The sequence below is a fragment of the Rhinolophus sinicus genome, chromosome 3, assembly GCF_057876585.1.
Source record: "Rhinolophus sinicus isolate RSI-liver-muscle chromosome 3, RSI-T2T, whole genome shotgun sequence".
In the NCBI taxonomy this organism is placed as follows: domain Eukaryota; kingdom Metazoa; phylum Chordata; class Mammalia; order Chiroptera; family Rhinolophidae; genus Rhinolophus; species Rhinolophus sinicus.
In genome coordinates this window covers 28,774,447-28,801,660 of record NC_142503.1, presented here as the reverse complement: position 1 = coordinate 28,801,660, position 27,214 = coordinate 28,774,447, and the positions used below count along the sequence as shown (strand labels likewise).

Here is a 27,214-nt window from a genome sequence, read left to right as displayed (position 1 = left end):
GCAAGAGTGAGGGGTGCAATGGGGGCACAAAACAAGGAAATGTACCCTTAGTTTGCGGGCCAAGGAAGATTGTTAACACTTCCCCTGGAGTCTGACTATTAGCTAGAAGAAAGTAGAGGGGCAGCAATAAGGAGAGGTTCTGATAGTAGGAATGTTGAGGCAGGAAAGACCCTGGTACCTTAGGGTGATGGTCTATATACTCTTGTGATCGGCTCCCTTTATCAATAAAACATTTTTGAGCACTGCTCAAATATATGTATATTTATTTATAAATTATATGCTTGTAATGCTAATATACATAATCATAGAAATTAAAAAGATATCATTACAAATATAAATGGAAATGCTAAAATTTTCTTCCTGTATCTCAGTGAATCATCTTGGGCACCACCTAGGGTATGTGCACCCTACTTTGGAGACCACTCAGAGTCACCAGTGACCTCCAAGTTGCTAAAACCAATGGGCAGTTCTCAGGCTTCATCCTTCCTCCCCGAAACACCTTTCCCACTTGGTTTCTGGGACAACACATATCTAGTTTCTCTCCTACCTCTTGCCACTTCCTGTACAGCTCCTTTGTTGTGTCCTTTTCATCTCTGTAGCCTCTAAATGTTGGCTGCCTGAAGGCTTCGTCCTTGGATTTCTTCTCTATAATCATTTCTTTAGTGACCCTGGATGTGTCAACACCCCTGCCTACATGACCTCTCCACTTGGTTGTGTTAATTTGGGTTCTGCCAGAAACAGGTCCTAAGGCAGGGATTCAATTGCAAGTAGACAATGAAGGAGGCGACCCCAGGAAACACTAGTGGAAGAATGAGGAAGAGATAGGAAAGGAAAGGCGGCCAATAAAGGGTAGGTTACCAGTTAGTCCTACTAAGAGTTATCATGGCCAAGTTTCATTGTGGAAGAGCGAGAGAGCTGGGGGTACTTACACATCAACTACTGCCAGTAACCAGTTGCTGGCTGCGGGATGTTAACCCCCCTGTATTTCTGGCCTCCCATGCATACAGGAAGAGAAAGCCCAGAGGCAAAGAGATGGAGAGACTGGCATTTTGAAGGCAGGCCTGCAGGCAACTGAAATGGTAAGGCCCAAGGAGACTGGGAGAGCACCAGCAGCATGTGCCATGTATTGTCATAAATGTGTAATAGGCAAGTCCAGCATAACATGTTCAACACTGAGCACTCGATCTCCCTCCTCCCCAAACCTGCTCCTCCTACAAGCTTCCCAACTTCAGTAAATGCAAACTCTATTCTTGCCATTGTCCAGGCAAAAATCTTGAGTATTTGACTCTTTTCCTTTATATTCCATTTTTCAACCTTCTACATATAGCCAGAGTCCAGCCATTTCTCAGCGTTTCACTGCTACGTTCCTGGTCCAAGCCACCATTGTCTGTCTCTTGCCTTGATTATTGCCGTAGGTTCCTAATTGATCTCTCCTTTCTGCCTTTGACCCCTTGCAGTCTGTTTTCAACAAAGCAGCCAGGGTGATCCTGTTAAAGCCTAAGCCAGATCATGTCACTTCTCTGCTCCCTCCAAGGGCTCTGGTTTCAGTCATAGGAAAGCCAGTCCTTTCTATGACAGCCTGGTCCCACATGACCTGGTCCTTGCAACTCTCTGCTGTCATCCCCCTCAGCCATTTCTAGAGTACGACGGCCTTGGCACTCTTGTGCTCGCTGTTCCCTCTGCCTGACTGCTTTCCCCACGTGCATCCATGGCCAGCTCCCTTACTTTTCTCAGTTGAATTATTACATCCTTGGTAAGTCTGTCTCTGGCCAACTCTCCTAAAACTGCAGCCCTCAATGCTCCCTGTTTCCCTTCCTGCTCTCATCGCTTATCACTACATAATATAATGAATATTTTACTGACTTACTTTTGTCTGCCTCTCCCCACTAGAATATAAACTGTACAGGACAGAGATTATTGTCTGTTTTATTCACTGCTGTATCTCCAGTCCCGAGAAGAGAGCCTGTTATACAATGGGTGCTCAATAAATATTTGTTGAATGAATGATCTCATTTAATCCTTACAAGAACCCAGGGCAAGTGTTAGCATCACACTAAACCCTCAAATTTGTGCTTTACTTTTTCATTTATTATCATGTCCTACACATCTTACATGTTATATACTCTTCATAATCATGATTTTTAATAGCTATGTAACCTTCCATCCAGTGCGTATGCTTTCATTTATTTGACCATTCCTATATTGTTGGATCATATAGATTATTTTGAGTCCTTTGCACTACACATAATGACACAATGAACATTTTTTGGTTATCATATTTCTAATACTGGACTTATTTTTAGGATGGATTCACAAAAGCCACTTACTATTTTTAAAATAAGAAAACACAATTTGCTGGTTTAATGAATGTGTTCAAGAGGAGGGACCACTTTTTAAAAATCAGTGGGCCTTCTCTATTAAGCTTTACTAGAGACTGTGTTAGTTCCCCAGTCCTGTCCCCCTAAGAGATTGCAGCATAGACAACCTGCCAGAGATCACTGCCCTGCATTGCTCCCTCTAATATCTCTTCCCCACCAACACTGGATTTTCATGAGAAGTTAGTAAACACACTTAATTCACCAAGTATTTGTTGAATGTTTATTACTTATAATGCATGTGGGGGAAGCTCCAAGAATCAATACAACACAATGTCTAGCACCAAGGAGCTTGTGACCAGGACACCCAAGACTTTCGCCATATCCTAGACTTATTAAGCTCCAAATCTTGATTTCTCACTCATACTTTTCTGGTCTCCAAGATGGCTGTCATTCACTTCATGACTTTCCTGTACCTCCAAGCCAATGCTTCCAAGTCTTTGTTCTCAAATCCATCTGTTCTCCTCCATTCACCATTGACTGCTAAGTCATTAAAGCTGGAGACCTGGGCGTCACCTCCATTTCCTCCTCTGCCTTGTCTTTCCCTGCTGTCCCCCATGCTATGGACCATAAGGTTTTCCAATATTCTAAAATATTTCTCAAATGCATCCCTTTGTCTCCATCCTCACTGTCACTTCCAGAGTGGAGAGGGACATCATCATTCGGCTGGATCATTAGACTAATATTTTATTCTGATTTCTCTGACTCCTCTCACACCCAATTTCAATTCAACTTCACCTTCCTCACTGAAATCAAATTATATGAATCACTCGTATTAATTGCTTGCTTTAAGCTCTTCAATGGCTCCCCAATACCAAAGTGACAATATTCAAATATGCAAGAAGATTCTCCATGACCTAGCCCTTGCCTATATTACCCACCGTATCTCCTACTCCTCAATGGCTACCCCCAGGCTCCAGCTTTACTGAATTACTTTTAAATCTCCAAACACCCCAACACTGATACATACCTCCATGTACTTTACATCCTCTGTCTGCCTGGAATTCCCTTTCCCCTGTGTCCTGTGTAATTTCGCCTCAAACCTCAAGACCCAACACAAGCCTTTCCTGGTCAATTGACCCTCTCCTGAAGTCCTCGGGCGCAGTTGAGCACATCCTTTGTTCCTTACTCAGTGACAGCACCTATCAATTGTTCCTTATTTGTCTCCATTACACATTGCGAGTCCCTATCAGGCTAGAGCTGTATTTTCTTCATTTCTTTAAGGCCCAGAGCAAAGTATGGATACAGGAGAGTTTATTTGATTTTTAAAAAGAGGAATAAATGAACTGATGAATAAATAAATAGAGAGAGGAGAAGAAAGGGTTCTGGAAACATGAGACTTGAGTAACAGAGAGGAAGACCAGGTCAGGAAAGGCAACAACAGAGAAAGGGCCAGGCACCGCTGCTTCTTTTACTTTTGTTTGTGACAACAGATGGGACATAAAATATGCAGAAGCTGAGTACATCATCTCTTTCAAGAAATTTCTGATCAGCCTTAAAGAGGACTCATGATGGCTTCAGCCTGCCCTATCAGCTTGCAAGGCCCAAGGGAATCTGAGCTGTTAGCTATAAAAATAAACTCTAACCAGCAGGGACCTGTGTTGGAGCCTTCTTTCTAGAGATCAGAGCAGCTGGCGCCTTTCTTAAAACTACTGTCCTAGGAGCTGCCCCTGGCACTGAAACCCTCTGCTCTCCTGGGAATCATCTCCTTATCTTATCTAGACTGTCTACATTTCCTAGAAAACCTGATGACAATTCTGGGCAAGTTGGCTTTGTGTGTTAATGCAAATCACTGTCCATATTACATAATCTGACATGGGCAGGCAACGAGACAGGGTATTTGAAGTTCCCAGCAAAGCTTTCTAAACCACTCACTGATAAATCTCCTTCCTCTTTTAGAGGTAAAGATTTTAAAGGAATAGCCCTCCTTTCTCTCTATTCCAGCTAGCTCAGGGTGGCCAAAGATGCTCTCTCCTTTTACAAGCCAGTCTTTTCGTCTTGACTCGTCATCCTCCCTGGAGGTTCTGTTTCCCATTACGTGACCTGTCATATCTTTCTTCATCCCCTCACATCAATTTGCACCTGGGTTTCCCCCTCCTTCACACTTCTTAGTTCCTTTCATCCTCATTTTCCTACTCATTCCTGGATTAGGGGGCTCACTGAGGGGTAGGACGCCAGAAAAGAGATGAAGCCTGGGACTAGATCTAGGCCATTGTGGGTGGGCCTGCAAGTCGGGAGGTGAAGTCCGCGATTTGTTGCTCAGTCTAATGTGCTCAGTTACCTGCCATTCTGTTTTCTGGCTTGTTTAAACTTGCTTGTTGAACTGATTTGCCCACTGCCTGTGCTTGGCCTTCTTCCCCTTTAGCACACACTGTCCCTTCACCAGAGGGGTATCTTGTACCTTTGGCAATAGAGCTACTCTGTGGCAGGTTAGGAGTGAGGAGAGCATGTGAATGAGGCCACTCATTAATTTTCCTGCACAGCAGGAAAATGCTGGGTTCTCCAACACTCAAGGGACTAGAATTAACTTAATTTCATAATACAGCAGGCAAGAAACCTGTGGAATTCAAGAAGAAAGTCACTATGAAAATACCAATCGTTGTTGTTCTTCCTCTTTCTTCTGTCCACCCCACATAATACCCTGTCTACAGAATTAAATACTTTCTTGGGGCAATTTCTCTATTCGGCTGGTGATTGTGTCTGTGGTGGCTATATCTGTTGATTTGCCGTGCTTCCTACTCTCCCTTCTCAGAGACACTTCTTTGGACCTTGGGCTCTGCCGAGAAAGTATGGTCATGTGACCCTAAGGACTGCCGCTGACTTGACAGGGGCAGGCCCTTGACTCAAAGGTAGCCCATCACTGACAGGCCAATGAGCAATCATATTCTCTCTCTTGAAAATCTGAGCTGAAATAGAATGAAACTAGTGGGATGGAGACAGGCAAGAAAGCTGAGCGAGTATATAGATGGGACTGGCAACAAGCATTCTTGGCCATGTACCCTCTGAGCAGAGAAAGACACTCTGCAGAAAGAAGTATGAAGAGGGAACACATTCGTCAAGGGAAGTAGAAATAAGAAAGCTTACGGCCACAGAGAAAGAGAAGGGGATGAAGACAGTAACATCTTCCCTCGCTCTACTTCCCTGCTGTGGGGCCACAGAATTCCCCTGAACACAATACACCACCTTTCAAAGCGAGCTAATTCGGGTAGGCTTCTGTTCCATTAATGGCATGGCATGTAATTTAGGCCTATAGGATCTAGACTTCATTAAAAGCAGACTAATAAAAGCATGCAATGAATATTAGGTGCTCTGTCTAGGCCTGTGGTAGTCAATATATTACATTTAAAAATATTGCTCCTCCCAGCAATCCTATGTAGCTGATGTATTTTCCTCATTTATACATGAGGAAATTGAGACACAGAGTGGTAAAATACCTTGTTCAGGTCACACAGCTAGAGAAAAAAAGAATTGGAATTCCACCCAGGTCTGGCTGACTCCAAAGCCATCTTTCCACAATTCTGCACTACCTTCTGCCACTTAAATGGCAGATCTTAGACACTGAACAGGGAGAAGGACAAAAAGGAAGCAGGCTGCAAGAAGAGCCCTTCTCTGAGTCTTGGGTATACACTTTTGCTCCCTAACTGTTTCCTGTTTCGTCGGCCCTTCTGCAGGCATTTTAAGGGCAGGACCACTCCTTGGGAATATTGCCACAGGAGAGAAGAATGGTCTGTGAGGGGTCAGCATCTGGCTGGCGTCTGGTGTTGGAGAAAGCAGGGGACCCCATGTGGCTACCGTGTTTCCCGAAAATAAGACCTAGCCGGACCATCAGCGCTAATGCATCTTTTGGAGCAAAAAATTATATAGGTCTCGCTATTATATTATTATATTATATTATATTATATTATATTATATTATATTATATTATATTATATTATATTATATTATATTATATTATATTATATTATATTATATTATATTATATTATATTATATTATATTATATTATATTATATTATATTATATTATATTATATTATATTATATTATATTATAGACCCAGTATTATATTATATCATCTCATCTCATCTCATCTCATCTCATCTCATCTCATCTCATCTCATCTCATCTCATATATTATATAAGACCCAGTCTTATATTCTATTAAAATAAGACTGGGCCTTACATTAATTTTTTGCTCCAAAAGACGCATTAGAGCTGATGGTCCAGCTAGGTCTTCTTTTCGGGGAAACACAGTAGCTGATTCAGGGCAGAGTGTGAAAGAGTTGCCGCCTCCACACTGCACCAAAATCTGAGGTAGCTAGGTGGAGTGAAAAGAAAATTGATTTCTAGACCTGTTTCTGCTGTGACCTCGGAACAGTCACTTCTGGGCTTCCATTTCCTTATTTATAAAACATAGGAGGACTAGATGAGGTTAGTGTTTCCCAAAGTGAAACCTTTAACACTCATGGGGTATGAAATAATTTTAGTGCATGGAAACAGCCTTAAATAGCACTGAATCACAGCATAAAAACGTTATTCCCATGTTAATTCTCTTTCAGTTCTCCTAATTAAGGCAAAGAGAAAGCTTCAGATTGGTTGTTGGCATGTTTTAAATTACTTTCCATTACTTGGTAATTTTCCTTTAAAACTTTTTAAAAGATGTTAAGTGCATAGATATAAAAATTTCTCACCACACACAAAAAAACTGTAACTGTGTGAGGTGATGGGAGTGTTAAATAACCTTATTGTAATTATTTAACAATATATACCTATGTAAAATCACTGTCGTATACCTTAAACTTACATAATGTTATATATAAATTATATCTCAGTAAAGCTAGGAAAATAAATAAGTAAATGAGCAAACAAAACATTTCACTTGTTTGCATTGTATTTATTTTTACTGTTACCTCTATTCAAGTGATGTTGGTTTTTCATTATTTTAATAATATTGAATTTCCTTTTGAAACAAGTTTATTTCAACTAAAAAAAAGAGTTGTACCAATGATAGCTACCATTTATTGAATGGCTACTACATGCCATGTACTTCATATATGTTATTTCTAATGGTCCCAACAACTCCAAGATAAGAATCGTTATCTCTAGTTTATAGCCGAGGTGACTGAGGACCAAAAAAGTCCTCGTCGTATGCACGAAGTCAGATGCCTAGTAAGTGACTGAACAAGGATTTGAAACAAATTTATCTGATGCTGAAATCCACGTTCTTCCTACCATGCCACTCACTGTGCTTCCTCGGCACTGGATTCTAACATCTGAACCCACACTCTGGAAACCGCTCCGAGTGGGCCCCATCCAGCAGGCTTGGAGCAGACTTTTGCCTCTGTGACCTCTTTGCTGCACTGGACACTCTCTCCGCTCTGAATTCCTGTCCTGGGTTGCCTTTATCCAACTTCTCCCCTCTCCTTCGTAACCATGTCGTCCGTCTCAATTTCTGGCCCCTCATCCCCATGTGTTTGATCTTTTCTCTTTCATTCTTGCTCTAGAGACCACTGAAAAATAACCTCTGTCCCAATCAGATTTGAGTTACAGCACTAGATCCACTTTTCTGAGTCAAGTACGCACTGTTACCGACTACAAGGGAATGTACAAGGGAAGATGTGAGGCTCACAGGGCTGGAACGTACCCAGGTAAGTAAGGTGAATAGCTGAAACATGAAGACGTGAACCCAGACGCTCGGCTCAGAGCAACATTTATGGGGACGTGGAGCTCCAGTGACTGGGGAGTGTAGGTGTGCGTGCACGTGTGTGGGGGTTATGGTGCTTTTTCTATAAGGACCAAACATAGGATGGGAGGGACATGGGATGGGGGTTGGAGAAGAAACGAAAACAAAAAACAACTCCTATAAGAAAAGAGTGGCCTTGGAGGCACGGTGGCAGGCTGGGTCCCAGGAGAGAAAATATCCATATGGGACTCTGAGGGAGAGGGTAGAGCCTTAGGAAGACAGTAAATTGTACCGAGTTGCAAGCGTTCCTTTTCTGTCTTGTAACTAACTCTCTTCCGATAATGTCCAGGCGTCAGCTCAGTTAGAGGTAACTTGGGGAACTGCCCACACTGGGTTGGGGCAGCAAGAAGCTGCTGGGCTCTGCACAGTTCCTTCCTGAGGCCAGAGTGGTGGGCACTGCGGGTCTAGAATCCAGAGGGCCTGGGAGCCAAGCAAGCGTCGGTCTTTGGTAGAGAGCAAGGAACCCAGCAACAATGAGAACCGGTACAGAGTAGACTGAAGCAGAGAAGGTCTGGAGATCAAATCCCTGTCTCCCAAATGTAACAGAAGTAGCAGGCTCGGGTAAGGAGGGGGAGACCAGACCCTAACGTCCATTGACAGTGGCGATTCAGGAGGTCTCCTGGGCCATTCTGTGTCACTGGTATTGACACACAAATAAAAACAGAAGTTATACAAAGTACTTGGAATATGAGTTGCCTTGGAAACAAGACACACTCCACTTTGTTTCTCCAAGTGAAGCAGGACAAATTCCCCTCAATGTTTGAGTGAGTTTAACCACATGGTACAGTGGGAGAGTTTTGGAAGTCAAAATCATCTCAGATTAAATTGCTCAAGCTACAATTAATGTCTTTGGATCTTAGTTTCCCTACCTGTACAATGGGAAGAAAAGCACTGACCTCACACCAGTACTGTGCAAATTAACTGAGATAACAAAGGAAAGCGGATGGCACCAGGCTTGTGCCTAGCAGGGCTCAATGATATCGCTTCACTTGCTTTCTGGGCTCTGGACTCCTAACCCTTCCCCAAACTAGATCCCGATACCACAGGGGATCATCCTTGAGAGGTCATATCCTACCTTTGGTTAGGGAGTGAATCCCAAGCTTGACTTGGGAGAAGTTTCCGCTTCCAATTTCCCCTCGGATTCGGTAGAAGCCGATCCGTTTCCCCAGCGTGATCTCTCTCACCACCTTCTCATCTTGGGACATGTCCTGTGTCAGCTTCTCGAAGGGTGTCAGCTGGCGAGCCTGTCCCTCCTCCTCCTCCTTGTCGCACTCCGTCTGACAGCCACTTTCCACGCTGTCCCGGCGATCCCACCTGGCATAGTGGGGGTGCACCAGACCACCTCCATTCACATACACTGCCGTCATCCTCACTGCAGGCTCACGTCTCCATCTCAGTCAAGAGGCACCGATCAAAGGCAGGTTGGTGAGGCATGCAAGAGCCCAGTGGCTGGGAGATGGAGGTCAGGACTGCCAGGGAGCCGGGTCCATGAGACTGGCCTGCGCACGTCAGAGGAGAGCAGAGACAAATGGGCCGGCAGAGCCTACACAGCCCAACCCAACGCTGCCTGCCTCACGCGTGACATTTCATTCCTTCTTCTTTCAGGTTGAACTTCCCAGCTCTAACTGTGCAATCAGGCTCCTATCCAGTTACCATAGTCACTTCCCTGGAAGTTTTTGGACAGCAGTGCAGTCTGATGTTCTGTGGTAGGTGCCTGTATCCCAGGACAAAAGCTCCAGTTTGCTATTTTCTTAGAAGGCCAGAGAATCTCTCACTCTCCTGTGTAAAAGCCTTGCAGGGCCCCGCAGGGCCCTGCTGCTGGCGCTTATCTCTGATCTTCATTTTGCATTTCTCTTGCTGGCAAGTCTCCGGGCTCTGGAGACCTAATAATCTAGACCTCAGAAAAGAAGAAACCTGCAAATCAGCCTTCTGGTCACACGGGCAGCCAGAGAAGGATTAAACCCCTGCAGTGTCACTTTAGCCGGCCTTTATTTAGATGAGCCTTCCTCTAAGCCGTGAGCTGTCTCAAAACTTTGGCAGGTGCTGGTTCCTCCTAAGAAAGGAGAGTAAGAAAATGTATTAGCCCATGCTAATGCGCTGTCCAAGTTTTATGATGGATGTGGAAATGCATTGTAAGCATTAATCTAAAAAGTACTATTTAAATTTCAGTTATGACTCATACAGTAGTAAATGCTTGAATGTATATGACTTAGTAAGGAAAACGTGATAGTTCACACACTCCTCGAGCTACATGTTGGAAAAGCCCTCACAGCCTGTAAATATTTCTAGCAAAACAATTTTTCTATTTCCTGACATTTAGGAAAATATGCATTGGATTGCTTTGGGTGGCTTTAAAGCGAGACTTTAAGAATTATAATATAGTAATGATGATAAAGATCTTCTATTAATATCAGTTTTCAAAAGATCTTACGTTGAGTCAAATAACAGTGTGTTATATTTCCTTTGTACTCTATGTTCTCCTACAACTTTTCCTATACTTCCTGGTTGTTCCTGCTATTTCTGTCATTCTATGACAAAGGCTAATTTCTCTCCTAGGATTATTTTCTGGGTATTTCTGATCAGGTGTCAGCTTCCGGGCCCAACAGCTCATTTTGAAGGTGCAGAAGCAGAGGGTAATGTTACCAAGGGTAAAAGTCTATGGCATCCTCAGTGATAAGAAATGCTGCCAAGCTAGAATGTCTTCCCGACCTTTTTTTCTGCACCCTCTAGTAAGAAATAATCACTTCCTTTCTGCATCCCCACAGCACTTGATGTATTTTCCAAAATGTCTCATCTCCGTGAAGGTGGGAACTGAGTTTAACTGATCTATATGCCCTTCCCCCGTCCTGTCATGGCGCACAGTGTCCTACATAAAGAAAACATTCACTAAATGTATTTTGAACTTGATTTTTGGATTTCAGCACTCTGAACCAAAAACCTGAGTGAAAACATGAGAGATGTGAATTTCCAATTCTGTTTGATGATATCACATGATTGCAGTTAAGTATAGGGCTGCTTATATTGTTACTGTGGTTAAGTAGGGGGTTCCCTAATAAAGGTACGTGAGGACAGGAGAGAGGAGACTGCTCCCCAGCACCATTCCTGTTTCTGCGGAGGGGAAGAGGAAGCTGGAAGAAGGATAAAGGATAGAGGTTTAAAGGGGCTGGATATTAGTAACCACACACATCTCTAAGTTAGAGTCTGATTAGGATGTTTTAAAACATGCTCTTAATAGGAAAGATCCTTAATTAGGTTGAGGAAAATCTAAGTCTGGTTGTTAAGCTTTCTGGGGTCATGGGCTCCTTTGAGATTCTATGGAAATCTATGACCCTATCCCCAGGAAAAAAAGCACACACACACAATTCGTGCCCAATTTTAAGGGGTTCACAGACCCTCTGAAACCCATCCCTGAACCTCATATTAAGAAGCTCTCTGGCACTAGACATCCTCAGATCCCTGGCAGAAACAGAACACACAGATATGAAGTGGGGTTGCATGAATTGTAATTCTGAAAGAAACTTTAGCTTAACCTATGCAAAGAGAGTAAGGACTCTGGACAGGACACAGTGCTTGCGCACCTCATGTTCTAGCAGCTCTGTGAAGGACTTCTTGGCTCTGGGTCCTTCCTGGCCTTTCATAGGACCCAGGCGTGCTTCTCCCAGAGCATCTCACCACTACGCTGTCTGTGTCGCTGACCTCCTTACACCCCAACTAGATAAGCCCCTAGAGGGCAGGAAACTGCACCTTATTCTTCTATCTCCCAGAATTCAGCACAGTGCCTGGCACTCATTTGATAAACGTTTAATAAAGAAGGAATGAATCAACTTACCAAGTTACTGATTGTTACATTTAGGTATGATATAGTAGAGGTGAATATATTATAAACTAATAACACTATCCTACTATTTACTTGAATGATTTCAGAAAGCTTATTTCAGTTCACCTTTCCCTAAGGCCTGGGCTACCTTCTAGTGGCTGTCGGATTCCTGGCCCTACCCTCCAGTGCAGGTAAAAGCTTAGCCAGAATTCTACCATCAGACTGAGAATTGCTACAGCACTGCTTGCAAAGGACAGGAATGCAAAGTTTCCCCAACTTTGCCCTTTCCAAAAGATCAGCTGTCCCAGGTCTCACATCTCCTGGAACCTGCTCTCTGACTCCCTGCGCAATGCTTGGCCAGGACTTTTTCTCTGCTTTCTTGGTTCCCCGACTCTCCTGATGTGGGCCCTGTATCTTGAATTCCATTCAGGCATGCAATTTACAATTGGGTTTCACACTTGCTATTCTGATTAACTTTAGGTGCCTCCAGGAATTCCTCGTCTCCCCCTCCCAAGTCAACCTACAGGGAGAAGTCGATGTAGCGGCCAAGTGTGGTCAGGCTCTATCTTGGATTGTATACCCGACACCCACAAATTAAATTTCTTGCACAATGGTTTTGAAACCAATTGTCTTGCCTTAATGGCCAAGATAAACAAATCTTTTGTTTAGATCACATAAAGAATTTTGATTTATAATTTACAATGTTGCTGTGAGTTTGTATTGAGAAAGAATTGCAACTTGTTAGATCAGCTAGCAAGCCAGCTGGGAAGAAAAATTGAACCCCTGCCTCACACCTATTCCAAAATAAATTCCAAATAGATCACCTAAGTAAATGCAAAATAAATGAAACCACAAAATACAAGGAAAAAATCAGAAAATGTTTATGATCTCCAAGAAGGCCATAAAAGAAAACATTAAATCTGACTAGGTAAAATAATCATTTTCTGTTTGCCAAAAGTATCATAAACATAAATTCAATGATAAACTGGTAGGGAAAGCTTTCCAATATATATGATAGATAAAAGGATAATTTCCTAAATAAAGAATTTTCTCAAATTGATAAGAAAAGCACCAATATCCCAAAAGAAAACTGATTAAAAAAATATATGAGCAGGCATTTTACAGAAAATACAAATGGCTCTATACTAAATTTGTAAAAAGATACTCAATATCACTTACAACCAAAAAAATATATACATAAAAACTACACTGAAATTAGATTTTTTTTACAAATAAATGTGGAAATTAATTAATACAAAAAATTGATAATACATTGGTCATAATGTGTTTGGAAGGACAGGAACTCTCCTTCATTGTTACTGAGAGTACAAATTGATACAACTCCTTGGAGGGCCATTTGGCTATAACAGCTATTAAAGCACAGATGTACATATCCTTTGCCTCAACAATTTCACTCCTAGAATTTATTTTATGCACACATGCACAAAGATATACCTATTTCTAATATACATATGGATAGATAGGTATTCACTGCTGCATTGTTTTGTAGTAAAAAACCTAGAAATTGTTTAAATACCCATTAGTAGGGAACCAGTTAAAGTACTGTATACAATGGATTACTATGCACTTGTGAAAAAAGAATGAGTTACAATAGCCAAGATATACTGTTAAGAGGCCAGACATGTATATAATGTGACATCAGAAGTGTTAAGAAAGAGGAGGATATACCTCAGAAACTGGCACTAGTTATTGCATCTAGGGAGAGAGGGGAGAATTGTTGGACGAGGAATTGGAGTAAAAGGTGTACTTTTCACTATTTACTCTTTTACATGATTTACATTTTTCCTCACGTGCTCATATTTACCTTAAAAGAGAAAACAAACACATATAATATGTTGCATCTTATGTAATTGGTGTAGAGAGTTTGCTTTACTTTGGGTTATATAGGGAAATGACCACCCCCGATTCTCTAATATCTAATGGATTGCTTTTAAAATCAAATGATAATTAGGAACTCTGGTTAAATACAGAGAATTTTGTACTTTAATTTATGTCTACTTCCTCCCCAAAACCCACCATAGGAATAGGAGGGAAGAAGGTATAAATCCACAAGGACAAAGAGAGTAAGAGAGGAGACAGCAGCAGATGCAAGACGTCAACACATTTGGGGGAAGATGGAAAGCAGATTGAGGAGTGGTGAGTGACATGGCAAAAACAGTGAAGAAAGCTACAACCTAATTCCTTCTTGGGTCTGCCAATGAGATTCACCTTTCTGAATGCTCAACAGACTTCAAACCATAAGAGGCCAAGTACCTCAAACTTTGGAGGAATGAAGCAGACCATACACATGGATGTGGAGCAGAAAGACCTCCACACCTTTCCCTCCTCAAAGCCAGGTTGTTCCTCGCTCTACCCACTCCCAGTCCAACTCAGGAACACAAGGCACAGGACGGGCGATTCGGTCAGACTCTGGATTATGGGGTCCCCCTTCCCTTCATTTCCCTGCACCCCAACATTCTGAGTTTCCACAATGGAGAGAAACAAGCATGTAATCTTCCAGGCAGGGGATTCTTCTTTTGCATAAACTACATATCTAAAGAGAAAAGACAAGAAACCAATATTTGGAAGTTCTCTAACACAAAAACCACCTGAGCACTTACTGTACAATCCTCTGGATGCCAGGTTCACTCACACACAAAGAGTTTCCAATCAGAATTTAGTGCCTTCCATTTAGAATGAATGTCCAGTCAAGAAACACTAGATACCTGAGCAAAGGCTCCAAAATGCAAGAAAGAAACCATAGCCAATGAAAACAATAACAAAAGGAATTCAAAGGAAATGGAGAAATGCAGGAAGCAGAAGACAAAGATAAGATATGGCATCCATAAAATCAGAACAAAATTTGAGAGAGAGAGAGAGAGAGAGAGAACACCAGAAAGAGCTTTCCTAGAGATTGAAATTAAACAATTCAATTTAAAAATTGTAAAAAAAAAAAATTAAAAAATTAAAAATCTAGAAGACATAAAGGATAGAGGAAAAAAGACAAGAAAACCAGATAATCAATTCAGAAATTTCCAGAGGCATACTATTGCACTCTCAATAAGTAAGGCATATTTTGCTTTGTTTTGTTTTGTTTTAAGGAGGGTGCTGCTCACAGTGGCCATAGTTTTGATTGTACATGAATTGCCAACAAATCTCAGAAATTTCAAGAACAGTAATGAATGAGGAAAAACTCTGGGTTCTCACATATTCTAATAGAATAAAATAGATGAAAAAAATCTTAACAGGAAAGAGAAATCCTGTTTGGATGCATCAATACTCATTTTTATTTTGCAGAATGTATTTTTTTTCCTAAAGACTTTTCTTAGATGTCTGGAAATAGAATTTCTGATTACAGATAAATAATTTAAATTTTGATTACTTTCTAGCTATATCATGATGAAAAATAAGCAAGTAATGGAAATTAGAACATACCTAATTGCTGATGAAATTCCCTTTCCTTAGATGCAAATGGGGTTTGTTTTTATTTTACCTTTTGCCCTTTTGACTTTGACCAACGTTTATGGACATTAATGAAAGCTTAGGAACCCAACCAGCCAAAACTATGGAGTCCCGTCATTGTAGATCAAAACCTCTGGAGGAGCCAGAATGTTCCTTAATTATTAGCTTACTGTTGCTGCATAGCAATGCATTAAATAAGATTAAAGAAAACAGAGCTTACTTGGTGATTTATTTTCTTCACTTACAACCCACTGTGAAAATAACATCAAAGAAAACCATCTTGTCTTTGTTCTCTTTGTCTGAGTTTAAATTACAAAACTTCTGGGCAATGCTCTCAGGCAACTTCTTCCTTGGTTGGCAAGGCCAGGTACTGGTTTGCTTAGAGGAAAACCTGGGTTATCTCTATGTGTGGCAAGAGAATGCAATGCCAGCCAAACCCCATGTAATCCTTCTCAAGCATGGTGCACGCTCAAGGAGAATTATTAGCAAACATAATTCATTTGAAAATCTATTTTAACATTTAAAATTTATTTGCATCATCTTAGCTTTTCACCTTAGCTCTTTGTTTTTCAACACACGTCAAGATCCCCATGGGTGGGGGCGGGGCAGCTAGGAAATTTGAAACAAATGGAAAATCAGTGTGAACAGGTTGTGCCCTGGTGATGAACACAATAGTGCTCCTTGACACCCCTCTTGACCTCTTGGCCACTCTGCCCAGATGTCCCTCATTTTGTTTGCCATCCAGAGCCAGTCCAGCCAGTCTGCTGGGCTGACATCAGCTCTTCCCACACAGCGTTCTACCAATCTTGAGGTATCCTGGACCATCAAGGTCACAGACTCAAATGCCTACCAGGGCCAGGCAGGTGTTCTCTGGGGCTTAGTACAGCGGCTGAAGCAGTTCACGCCCAGCTTCAGCCAGGGTGGCCATGCTGGAATGCAGGCTTACTTTTGCCAGGCCTTTTAATTCTTTAAAAGCAACAGGAAATCAAGAAATTTTTGATAAACACTCCCAATTTTTAAACGGTGGATTAAATGTTTTTAAAGCATTGTATGGCCAAGTGAAACTGAAGCATGAGGCCAGATTTGGCATTCTGGTTGTCAAATTGCAGACTCTGCTCTAGGCTTTATAGGAACATCATCAGAAACAAACAGAAGGGCAGTCCATAGGTCCATAGTCAACTACATCCGGGAATGGTGCGTAGCACACCACTCTTAGATATTTGCATTAGTACCTTACAGTCTTGTGGTATTTAAAACACATACACAAATAAACAAACAAGACCTCTTTTTCGTTTGTTTGTTTCAGTGTTCTGTGAGTATATTTAAACACCTAATTCATTCTCAAAGAATACCTTTTTGTAACTCATTTTTCTTACAACTCTGACCTCAAAGTTAGACAAAAGCTATAAAATATTCAATTAATTGTCAATTAAATATCGGTAAGAATTTGGGTCCCAAGAGGAAGAGTATGAAAACAATTCAGTATAGAATGAAACAAAACAGATTGGTTGAGTTTAATTCATAAATGTAAACAACTGGGTGGAAGCTGCCCACCTCAGTGAGGTCTAGTATGACACAGTAATTTCTTAGTGATTAAATATCTTTTAACCTTAGGAAGATTTAGCATTAAAAGCAGAAATGTTTAAGAGACTCAACTGCCATAGTTTAATGTTTTTGTTTCAATGAGCCTGTAGAAATTAGTATTTTATGTATTTATAATGTGAAGAAAATTGGGCATAATGAAGTAACTGCTATATAATAGAATTAAAGATGATTATTAAAATTTACTAGGTCAAAAATATAATATTTGCTATTTTAAAATTTTAGATATTTTACAACAGGCAACAGTGCCTGATGGATAGATGTATGGACGGATGGATGGATGGATGGATGGATGGATGAATGAATGAATGGACAGCCTGTGAGGTGGGGTATTATCATTCCCTTTTTGCAGATTAAAACAAAAAACAAAAACAAAACTAAGGCCAACTAAAGTTAAGAAAGCTGTCCTTGTTTTGTTTCATTTTATTTGTTTTGTTTTTTTAGATTTGACATATAAGTGAAATCAAAACAGAAACAGACTCATAGATACAGAGAACAAACTGATGCTTGCCAGATGGGAGGGGGTGGGAGAATGGGTGAAAAAGGTGAAGGGGAATAAGAGGTACAAACTGCCAGTCATAGAAGTCACAGGGAATGTAGTACAGCATAGGGAATATAGTCAACAATACTGGAATAACTATATATGGTGACAGATGATCGCTAGACTTATCATGGTGATCACTTTGTAAGGTACTTAATGTCTAATCACTATGTTACACACCTGAAACAAATACGACCTTGTGTCTCAGCTATAATTAAAAAATAAAATTTATAAATAAATAAAAAGTTGCCCTTGATGTCTTGACTATTAGCTCCATGAGGATGGAAACTGTGTGTTTAAGTCAACTTTATAACACATGAAACCAGGAATTTCAAACACCTGAGGATGAGAATGGAGTCATGTTCCAATTGAAACATGTTAGAAGCTCAGGCCCTTCCTCACAAAGATTTTAATCTCATTTATAACTCACTTCCAAAAACAAATGTTCCCAGTTTCTCTGAGGGAGTATGCAAGCCTCCAGACAAATAAGGAATGGCACTAAGATACAGGATGGAATCATGGATTGAATCACAAGCAGATGGCCCTGAGCAGAAAAACAAAATATATTCTTCATCTCCTCAGAAATAACTAATTTAGGAAACAGTGCAGGACACTCCTGCTTATTTGCAGTTCATGGTTTATTTTTAGGAGATTAAAAATATTTGCAAGTCAGAGCAGAAACTGCTCTTCTGCTGCCTTATAACTTTCTTCATCTTTAATGTGTGTTCACTAAGAAGCAGAGAACACTCAAGTAATGGCTGTAGGGAGTGTTAGAAAAACATTCTTTTCTATTTGAGCAGAACTAAAGAAAGCCTGTCATGGCAGGAGGCTGGAGGGCCATGGTCGTGGAGAGGAAAAGTGCTGCAGAACCAAAGTTCTTACTTCTACTATCATAAGAAGTTCAAGTGGAACTGGAAACCTTTAATAAGAGCCTCCCATACCTCATAAGTCATCCTCTCACACAGTATAAGCAACACATCTGAAAATTCTTCAATATTTACCCAGCAATGGAGGTGAGGGGTAGTGGTGGCAGGGGACAGGAGGGATGTTATTAAATATAAAAAAGTGACTAGTGTCAGTATGCAGTAGTAATCTAAACTAACAGAATAGAGATTTATTTTTTTAAAGATCTTCATAGACATTTAATACCCTGTTTCCCAAAACATAAGACCTAGTCGGACCCTCAGCTCTAATGCATCTTTTGGAGCAAAAATTAATATATGACCCAGTATATATTATATTATATTATGTTATATTATTATTATTATTATTATATTATACCAGGTCTTATGTTATAGTAAAATAAGACCAGGTCTTATATTAATTTTTGCTCCAAAAGACGTATTAGAGCTGAGGGTCTGGCTAGGTCCTATTTCTGGGAAAACATGGTATGTGATTTCAAACTACCGGCAAAAGATAAATGATTTAATACATGATGCTTGTAAGGACTGAACCAAGAGGTGGCTTAGGAAGGCTTTAACTCTCCCCCAACCTCAATTCTCCCTCAGATCTCCCCATTCTTTGATATAGGTAATTCACATTTTCTTAAATAATGTAAAGTGCCATGCAAGCAAACATAGAAGCTCATGCATTTCCAGTAATAGTACCACTCCAAGACCCACCCATATAGAAATTCTGGAGTTACTATTGAGTGTTGGGACACATGCATATGTATATATATGTTTATTTGTATATTCATAGAAAAAGTTCTGGAAGAACACAGACTGAACTCACGGATGACAACTTGGTGGGGGCAGAGAGGAGAGAAGGGTAGTTCAGCTGGGAGTAGTGAAAAGGGGTATGTAGGGTCGAGGCTATTAGTTACCACCCCACCATTCCACCCCTGCATCTGTTCTTTCCTCTATAACAGTGGTTCTCAGCCTTGACCTGCATCAAAATCAGGGAGCTTTTAAAAACTATGGAAGCTCACAGTTTTCAAGTAATACTGTTAACCTAAATTTCATTGGTTTGAAGTTTTGTGTGTATTTAACTTGGTAAAATTTGTTTTGCTTTATAGTTATATACAAGCTATAAGGAAAAAGAATTTAAATGGAGTTTTATATTTGAACATTTTTCAGTATCTTTTAATGTAGAATTTTTATTTTTATTTGTCTATAATAAAGTAATTTAAGTCCCATCCATCCAGAAAGTTGTGACAATTTTATTCCTTTAGAAGTTATAGGTACATGACACAAGTCTGAGAAACTCTGCTTCTGAGGGATATTGTCCCAAATCAAACAACCCAATGGAGGCATGGAATAAGCACTGATTCAGGGTCAGAATGAGGTTAGGGTTTTGTGTTTTCCACCAAATGCCTGTGTGGCCTTAAGCAAGTCCCTTCCCCTCTCTGGGCTTCAGTGTTTTTAAGGGCAAGTGAGAGTGTTGGACCCCATGATGTTTCAAGATCTTTCTGAGATTCTCTGTTTTAACAATAGAGGGTAGATTCCAGAACATTCATAGTGGGGAGGGAGGGGAACCCTCCTGAAGTTCAAATGTCACATTGCCCCCTCCTGGACCTTTGCAGTGTTCACATGAACGAGATTATGAACAATGGACATGCTGAAATATTATAACCCAGTTCCTTTTCCTCCTCACAAACAATTTAGAAAGCCAGATGTTAAGGTTTTCTAGTAGAAGTATTAGAAGACAACCCAGGAAAGGGCAAAGGGCATCGTAGATGTTGACATAAGGGAGGCACTGGACTCAGGACCTGAGTTTTACACAGTTTTATCTTCATTTAATTCCCCCAATATAATAAGTATTATTAGCTATTCTTTATCAAGTGTTTTATATGTACCAGGAACCAATTTCTAAAAAAATCCTTCCAACAACTTCCAGCCAGGCTAGAATGTCTCCGTCCTGACTGGCTCCTGCTTTTTCCCATAATTTTTCCCTTTTCCCTCTCGAAGTATTCCCCATTCTGTGAAGGTGGCTCCTTTCCCATTTCCTTTTAGAAGCTTTCTTTGCCTACTCCTGAGCACACTGCTACTACCCTGTGGCACCTGAGGCCTGTATCTCACAATCTAGTCGTTGACTTCACATACTTTCTGTTCTATTTGTGTGAGTCAAGCCTCCACATGAGCTCTCCTTGTGCACATGCGACTATGCACAGGACATCAACTCTGTTCTCCTACATTCCCCTTTCACCCAGAACACTGCTGCTCACGTTGGGCTTCACAACTCACAAGATACCTGTCTTTACCCGCATCCTTCACCTAGTTCCTCTGTAGGAGAAATTACTTGTACTCTTGGGTAGTCATCTCTCATATTTACTCTGAAGTAGGAAAAGCTAGCTTCTGATTTTCTTCTCCAGACTTGTTCCTCTCACTTCTTGGTAAATCTCATGTTCAATCTGTCAGCAAATCCTATTGGCTCTACCTTCAAAATAGATCCAGAACACAATCACTTCATCCCATTATTACCCAAATCACAATCTTCCCATTATTGCCATTGAATCCAAGCCACCCTCAGGTTTTGATTAGATTAGAGCTACAGTTTCTACAGCTGGTCTCAGAGCTTCTGTCCTTACCTGCCTTCTGGCAGCTCCCAACATGGTCTGTTTCAAACAGAGCACACAGGGAGATCCTTCTAAAAGATGTCATATCATGTCACTTCTCTACTCAAATCCCTTTGATGGCTTCCAATATTACTCAGAGTAAAAGCCAAGACCCTTAAAACGGCCTTCAAGTTTCCTCCCAATGTTGTCCCATTCTTCTATGATGTCATCTCCTCCAAATCTGCCCCCTACTCACTCTACTGCAGGCACACTGGTTCCTCACTCTTACTTGAGGGCCCAGGCCTGCTTCTAACTTCTGCAAACTCCTGCTCATCCCTTAAGAATCACTTTAGGTATTACCTCTTTCAGGAATCTTCTGTACTCATCCACCCACCATAAACCAGGTGGAAGCTCTCTTTTGCACTTCCAACCTCTGTGGCTAGCATTGTGATCAGGCTGTCTCTCTCATCAGATTGTTAGTTTCTTAAAGATAGTGATCATGTTTGACTTATTTAGACTATATTCCTACAAGCTACAGTAATCAAGACAGTGGGTAAGGATAGACCAATCGATCAATAGATCAAAATAGAGTCCAGAAATAGACCCACACATATGTGGTCAATTGTTTTTTTGAAAGATTTTTTTTTTTTTTTTTTAAAGATTTTATTGGGGAAGGGGAACAGGACTTTATTAGGGGAAAGTGTGTACTTCCAGGATTTTTTCCAAGTCAAGTTGTTGTTCTTTCAATCGTCGTTGTGGAGGGCGCAGTTCAGCTCCAGGTCGTTGCCATTGTTAGTTGAAGGGGGTGCTGCTCACCATCCCTTGTGGGAGTCCAGGAGTCGAACCAGCAACCTCGTGGTTGAGAGCCCACTGGCCCATGTGGGAATCGAACCAGCAGGCTTTGGCGTTAGGAGCATGGAGCTCCAACCGCCTGAGCCACCTGGCCAGCCCTGAAAGACTTTTATTATAAAGTATAGCTAACAGTGCGGCCAGTTAGCTCAGTGGGTTAGAACATGCTGTTCTTAACAACAAGGTTGCCGGTTCGATCCCCACATGGGCCACTGTGAGTTGCATCCTCCACAACTAGATTGAAACAACTACTTGACTTGGAGCTGATGGGTCCTGGAAAAACACACTTAAAAAATTAAATTAAAAAAAAAAAAAAAAAATATATATATATATATATATATATATATATATATATATATATATATATATAGCTAACATAGAATATTATATCAGTTTCAGGTGTACACCATAGTTGTTTAACATTTATATACCTTAAGAAGTTATCACCATAAGTCCAGCAGCCATCTGACACCTTGCTATGCTATCACAGTATTATTGACAATATTCCCTATGCTATATATTACATCCCCATGACTTATTTGTTTTATACCTGGAATTTGAACCTATTATTCCTCTTCACCTTTTTCTCCCCTTTTTAAGTTTTTCAATTACAGTTAACATTCGATTATTTTGTATTAATATCAATGTACAGTATAGTGGTTAGGCACTGTATAATTTAAGAAGTGATCCCCCTGACTCGTCTAGAAACCACCTGGCACTATGCATAGTTTTTACAATATTGTTGACTATATTCTCTATGCTTTACTTTACATCCTCTTGACTATTTTGTAACTACCAATTTGTACTTCTTAATCCCTTCACTTTCTTCACCCTTCCATCTATCACCCTGATAAATCTAGTACCTATCTGACATCATACATAGTTATTACAATATTATTGCTATACCCTACATCCCCATTACTACTTTGTAACAACCAATTTGTACTACTTCTTAATCCCTTCCCATTTTTCACCTACCCCCTGAACCCCCTTCCCGTCTCGCAGCCATCAAAATGTTCTCTGTATCTATGAGTGTGTTTCTGTTTTGTTTGTTTGTTTATTTTGTTCTTTAGATTCCACATATACGTGAAATCACATTGCATCTGTCTTTCTCTGTCTGACATACTCCATTCAGCACAGTACCCTCCAGGTCCATCCATGCTGCTGCAGATGGCAAGAACCCATTCCATCCCTGGCCAAGCAAGATTTCACTGTATATACTATGTACCACCTCCTCTTTATCCATTCTTCCATTGACAGACACCCAGGCTGCCTACACACCTTGGCCATTGTAAATAATGCTGCAATGAACATATGGATGCACATGTCCCCTTTAAGTAGCATTTTGGGTTTCTTCAGATAAATACCCAGAAGTGAGATTACTGAGTCCTTCTTTGTCTCTTGGTATAGTCTTTGTTTTAAAGTTCATTTTGTCTGGTATGAGCATTGCTACCCCAGTTTTTGTTTGTTTGTTCGTTTGTTTATTTCCATTTTCATGAAATATCTCTTTCCATCCCTTTACTTTCTGTCTGTATGTGTCTTTCAATCTGAAGTGATTCAATCTTGTAGGCAGCATATGTAAGGGTTTTATTTTCTTATCCATTCAGCCCTCCTATTCTTTCATTTGGGATGTATTTCTTCGTTTCCTAATTATGACTTCCTCTCTGGTTTTTTTTTTCTATGTCTTAGGTAGATCTGCTATGTCTCTTGCAGGAGGCCTTATGTAGTAGGTACCCTGTGGGGTTCAGGCACAGTCTTTCTGGTCACCTGCTCCAGGTGCTCCAGGAGTGTGTGGGTTGTGTGTACCCTCCTGTTATATTTGAGTCTGGATTGCTATTGGCACATCAGTGGGTGAAACTGCCCCTCAGGCTGATTGGCTGTGGGATTTGGCCATGTCCACAGATTACGGGCTGCTCTCCTGGGAAGCATATGAGATGGGATTCGCCCCAGCAGGGTCTGGTGCCTGTTGATACTGCCCTTTGGGTGTGCCACTTGTGGGACTAATTGGGCAGTGAAATGGTCTGAAGCCAACCTACAAATATATTGGTTTTGGAGCTGATTGGGAGGGGCTCTGGTGCAGGTCACCCACTGCCTGTGACCAGCTAGGGACTAACCTAGTAGCAGCTACAAAGTGATCCTCAGTTGGTCGCTGCCTGTGTTGGAGCTGGAGGCATGTGAAAGAGGTTACACTGTGAACTGAGGACAGCTGCCACCTGTACCGGGCCTGGGGTAGCTCTGCAAAAAGCCAGGACACACCAAGGCCCACTGCTGCCTGCTGCTGGTTGCTGACTCCAATAAGGTTCATCCACTAATAAAGCCCCCTGTGGTAGGGAGTTGGGTGTGGCGGGGTCTCAGTGAGTCAGCAGGGCGGAGCTTCGGAGCTCACCAGGCCAATCAGATTCAGATCTGGCTGTAAGCGTAGGGGGCGGGCTCAACACAGAAAAGATGGCGCCTGCCTGCTGTCTCCTTGAGAGAACAACCCCACTCAGGGAAAGTACCGACTGCCCTCCAGGCCACTCCCTGAGGCCACACACCTCAGCCTGCCCTATATGTCTCCAATGCTGCCTAAGTCACCATCCCTTCACCGGAGCCCAGGGTGAGTACTTGCGAGAGAGTGAATCTGTGCACAGGCTGTTTAAGAGGATGTCTGGGTTTCCCTGCAGCCTTCCATCCCACCCAGATGGTTGGCATCCCCACTGTTTTTCACAGCCAAATGTTCTGGGAGCTCCTCTTCTTGGAACTAGTGCTCCTGGCTGGGGAGACTGGTGTGAGGCTGGGGTCCCTTGCCTCTCAAGGGGAACCTCCGTGGCCAAGATATCCCTCCTAATTTTCATCCAGCTTACAGAGGTTTGGGGCCAGCCCGTTTTGCGTCTTCATGTGGCTTCTTCTTTATATTTTCAGTTATAAAACTAAACTAGACTTCAGCTAGACTTCAGATGGTTCTACAGGTTGATTGTTCCATAACTTAGTTGTAATTTTAATTTGTTCACGGAAGGATGCAGGCATAGTGTTTACTCCGCCATCTTGGATCATTCCTGGTCAATTGATTTGGTTTTTTTTTCCAGTGATACCTTTTACCATTTTATTTATTTATTTATTTTTAAATTAAAGTTTATTGGAGTGACAATTGTTAGTAAAGTTACATAGATTTCAGGTGTACAATTCTGTAATACATCATCTATATATCACATTTTGTGTTCACCACCCAGAGGCAGTTCTCTTTCCATCATCATATATTGGATCTCCTTTACCCTCATCTACCACCTCACCCTCTGGTAACCACTAAACTATTGTCTTTGTCTATGAGTTTTTGTTTCTTCATTTGTTTGTCTTATTATTTTGTTGTTTTCAGTTTTATATACCACATATCAGTGAAATCATATGGTTCTCTACTTTTTCTGTCTGACTTATTTCGCTTAGCATTATAATCTCAAGATCCATCCACATTGTCACAAATGGTACTATTTTGTATTTTCTTACCGCTGAATAGTATTCCATTGTGTATATATACCACAACTTCTTTATCCATTCGTCTATCGAAGGACATTTTGGTTGTTTCCATGTCTTGGTCACCGTAAATAAAGCTGCAATGAACACTGGAGCACATATATCTTTACGGAAAAATGTTTTCAGATTTTTGGGGTAGATACTCAGGAGAGGGATTGCTGGGTCATAGGGTAATTCCAAATTTTTTGAGGAACCTCCGCACTGCTTTCCATAACGGCTGCACCAGTCTGCATTCACGCCAACAGTGTATGAGGGTTCATTTTTCTCCACAGCCTCTCCAACACTTATTATTTGTCTCGTTGATGATAGCCATTCTGACTGGTGTGAGGTGATATCTCATTGTAGTTTTTATTTACATTTCTCTGATGATTAGTGATGTTGAACATTTTCTCATATGTCTATTGGCCATTTGTATGTCTTCCTTGGAGAAATGTCTCTTCAGGTCCTCTGCCCATTTTTTAATTGGATTGTGTGTTTTTTTTGTTGTTGAGTTGTATGAGTTCCTTATATATTTTAGATATTAGCCCCTTATCAGCAGCATTGTTTGCAAAAATCTTCTCCCATTCAGTTGGTTGCCTCTTTATTTTGTCAATGGTTTCTTTTGCTATGCAGAAGCTTTTTAATTTGATGCAGTCCCATTCATTTATTTTAGCTTTTACTTCCCTTGCCTTTGGAGTCAAATTCATAAAATGCTCTTTGAACCCATAAGGTCCATAAGTTTAGTACCTACGTTTTCTGCTTTGCAGTTTATTGTTTCAGGTCTTATGTTTAGGTCTTTGATTCATTTTGAGTTAATTTGGGTACATGGTGACAGATAGCAGTCTAGTTTCATTCTTTTGCACGTGGCTTTCCAATTCTCCCAGTACCATTTATTGAAGAGGCTGTCTTTTCTCCATTGTATGTTTTTAGCTTCTTTGTTGAAAATTATCTGTTCATATTTATTTCTGGGTTGTCAATTCTATTTCATTGGTCTGTGTGTCTCTTTTTCTGCCAATACCATACTGTTTTGATTATTGTTGCCCAGTAGTACAAGCTGAAGTCAGGGAGTATGATACCTCCAGCATTGTTCTTTTTTCTTAGATTGCTTTGGCTGTTCGGGGACTTTTGTGGTTCCTTAGAAATCTGATGATTTTTTGTTCTAGTTCTTGAAAAAATGCCATTGGGATTTTGATGGTGATTGTAATAAATCTGTATATTGCTTTGGGTAATATAGCCATTTTAACTATGTTGATTCTTCCAATCCATGAACATGGAATGTCTCCATTTCTTTGTGTCTTCTTCAATTTCTTTTAGAAATGTCTCACAGTTTTCAGTATATAAGTCTTTCACATCCTTGGTTAAGTTTATTCCTAGGTATTTTATTCTTTTTGCCACAATTGCAAAAGAAATTGTTTTGTTTGTTTTTTTAATTTCTTTTTCTGAGATTTCATTGTTAGTATATTGGAATGCAATGGACTTTTGTACATTGATTTTGTAGCCAGCAACTTTACTGTATTTGTTTATTGTTTTTAATAGCTTTGTGGTGGAATCTTTAGAGTTTTCTAAATATAGCATCATATCATCTGCAAAAAGTGATAATTTAACTTCTTCATTCCCAATTTGGATGCCTTGTATTTATTTCTCTTGCTGGATTCCTCTGGCTAGGACTTCCAATACTATGTTGAAAAGCGGAGGTGATAGCCCTGTCGTGTTCCTGAACATAGAGCAAAGGGCTTCAGTTTTTCACCATTAATTATGATAATAGCTGAGGGTTTGTTATATATGGCCTTTATTATTTGAGTTATTTTCCTTCTATACCCATTTTATTAAGTGTTTTAATCATAA

General features: G+C 40.7%; 1 protein-coding gene across 1 annotated transcript in view; it reads right to left on the bottom strand.

The window, feature by feature from the left end:
* NIM1K (NIM1 serine/threonine protein kinase) overlaps nt 1–27,214 on the bottom strand; it is a 62,179-nt gene that overhangs the window by 12,156 nt on the left and 22,809 nt on the right. The window contains exon 2 of the mRNA XM_074328960.2: nt 9,192–10,169. Coding sequence (XP_074185061.1) covers nt 9,192–9,483 — 292 coding nt within the window. The 5' untranslated portion in view covers nt 9,484–10,169. The remainder of the gene's footprint in view (nt 1–9,191; nt 10,170–27,214) is intronic.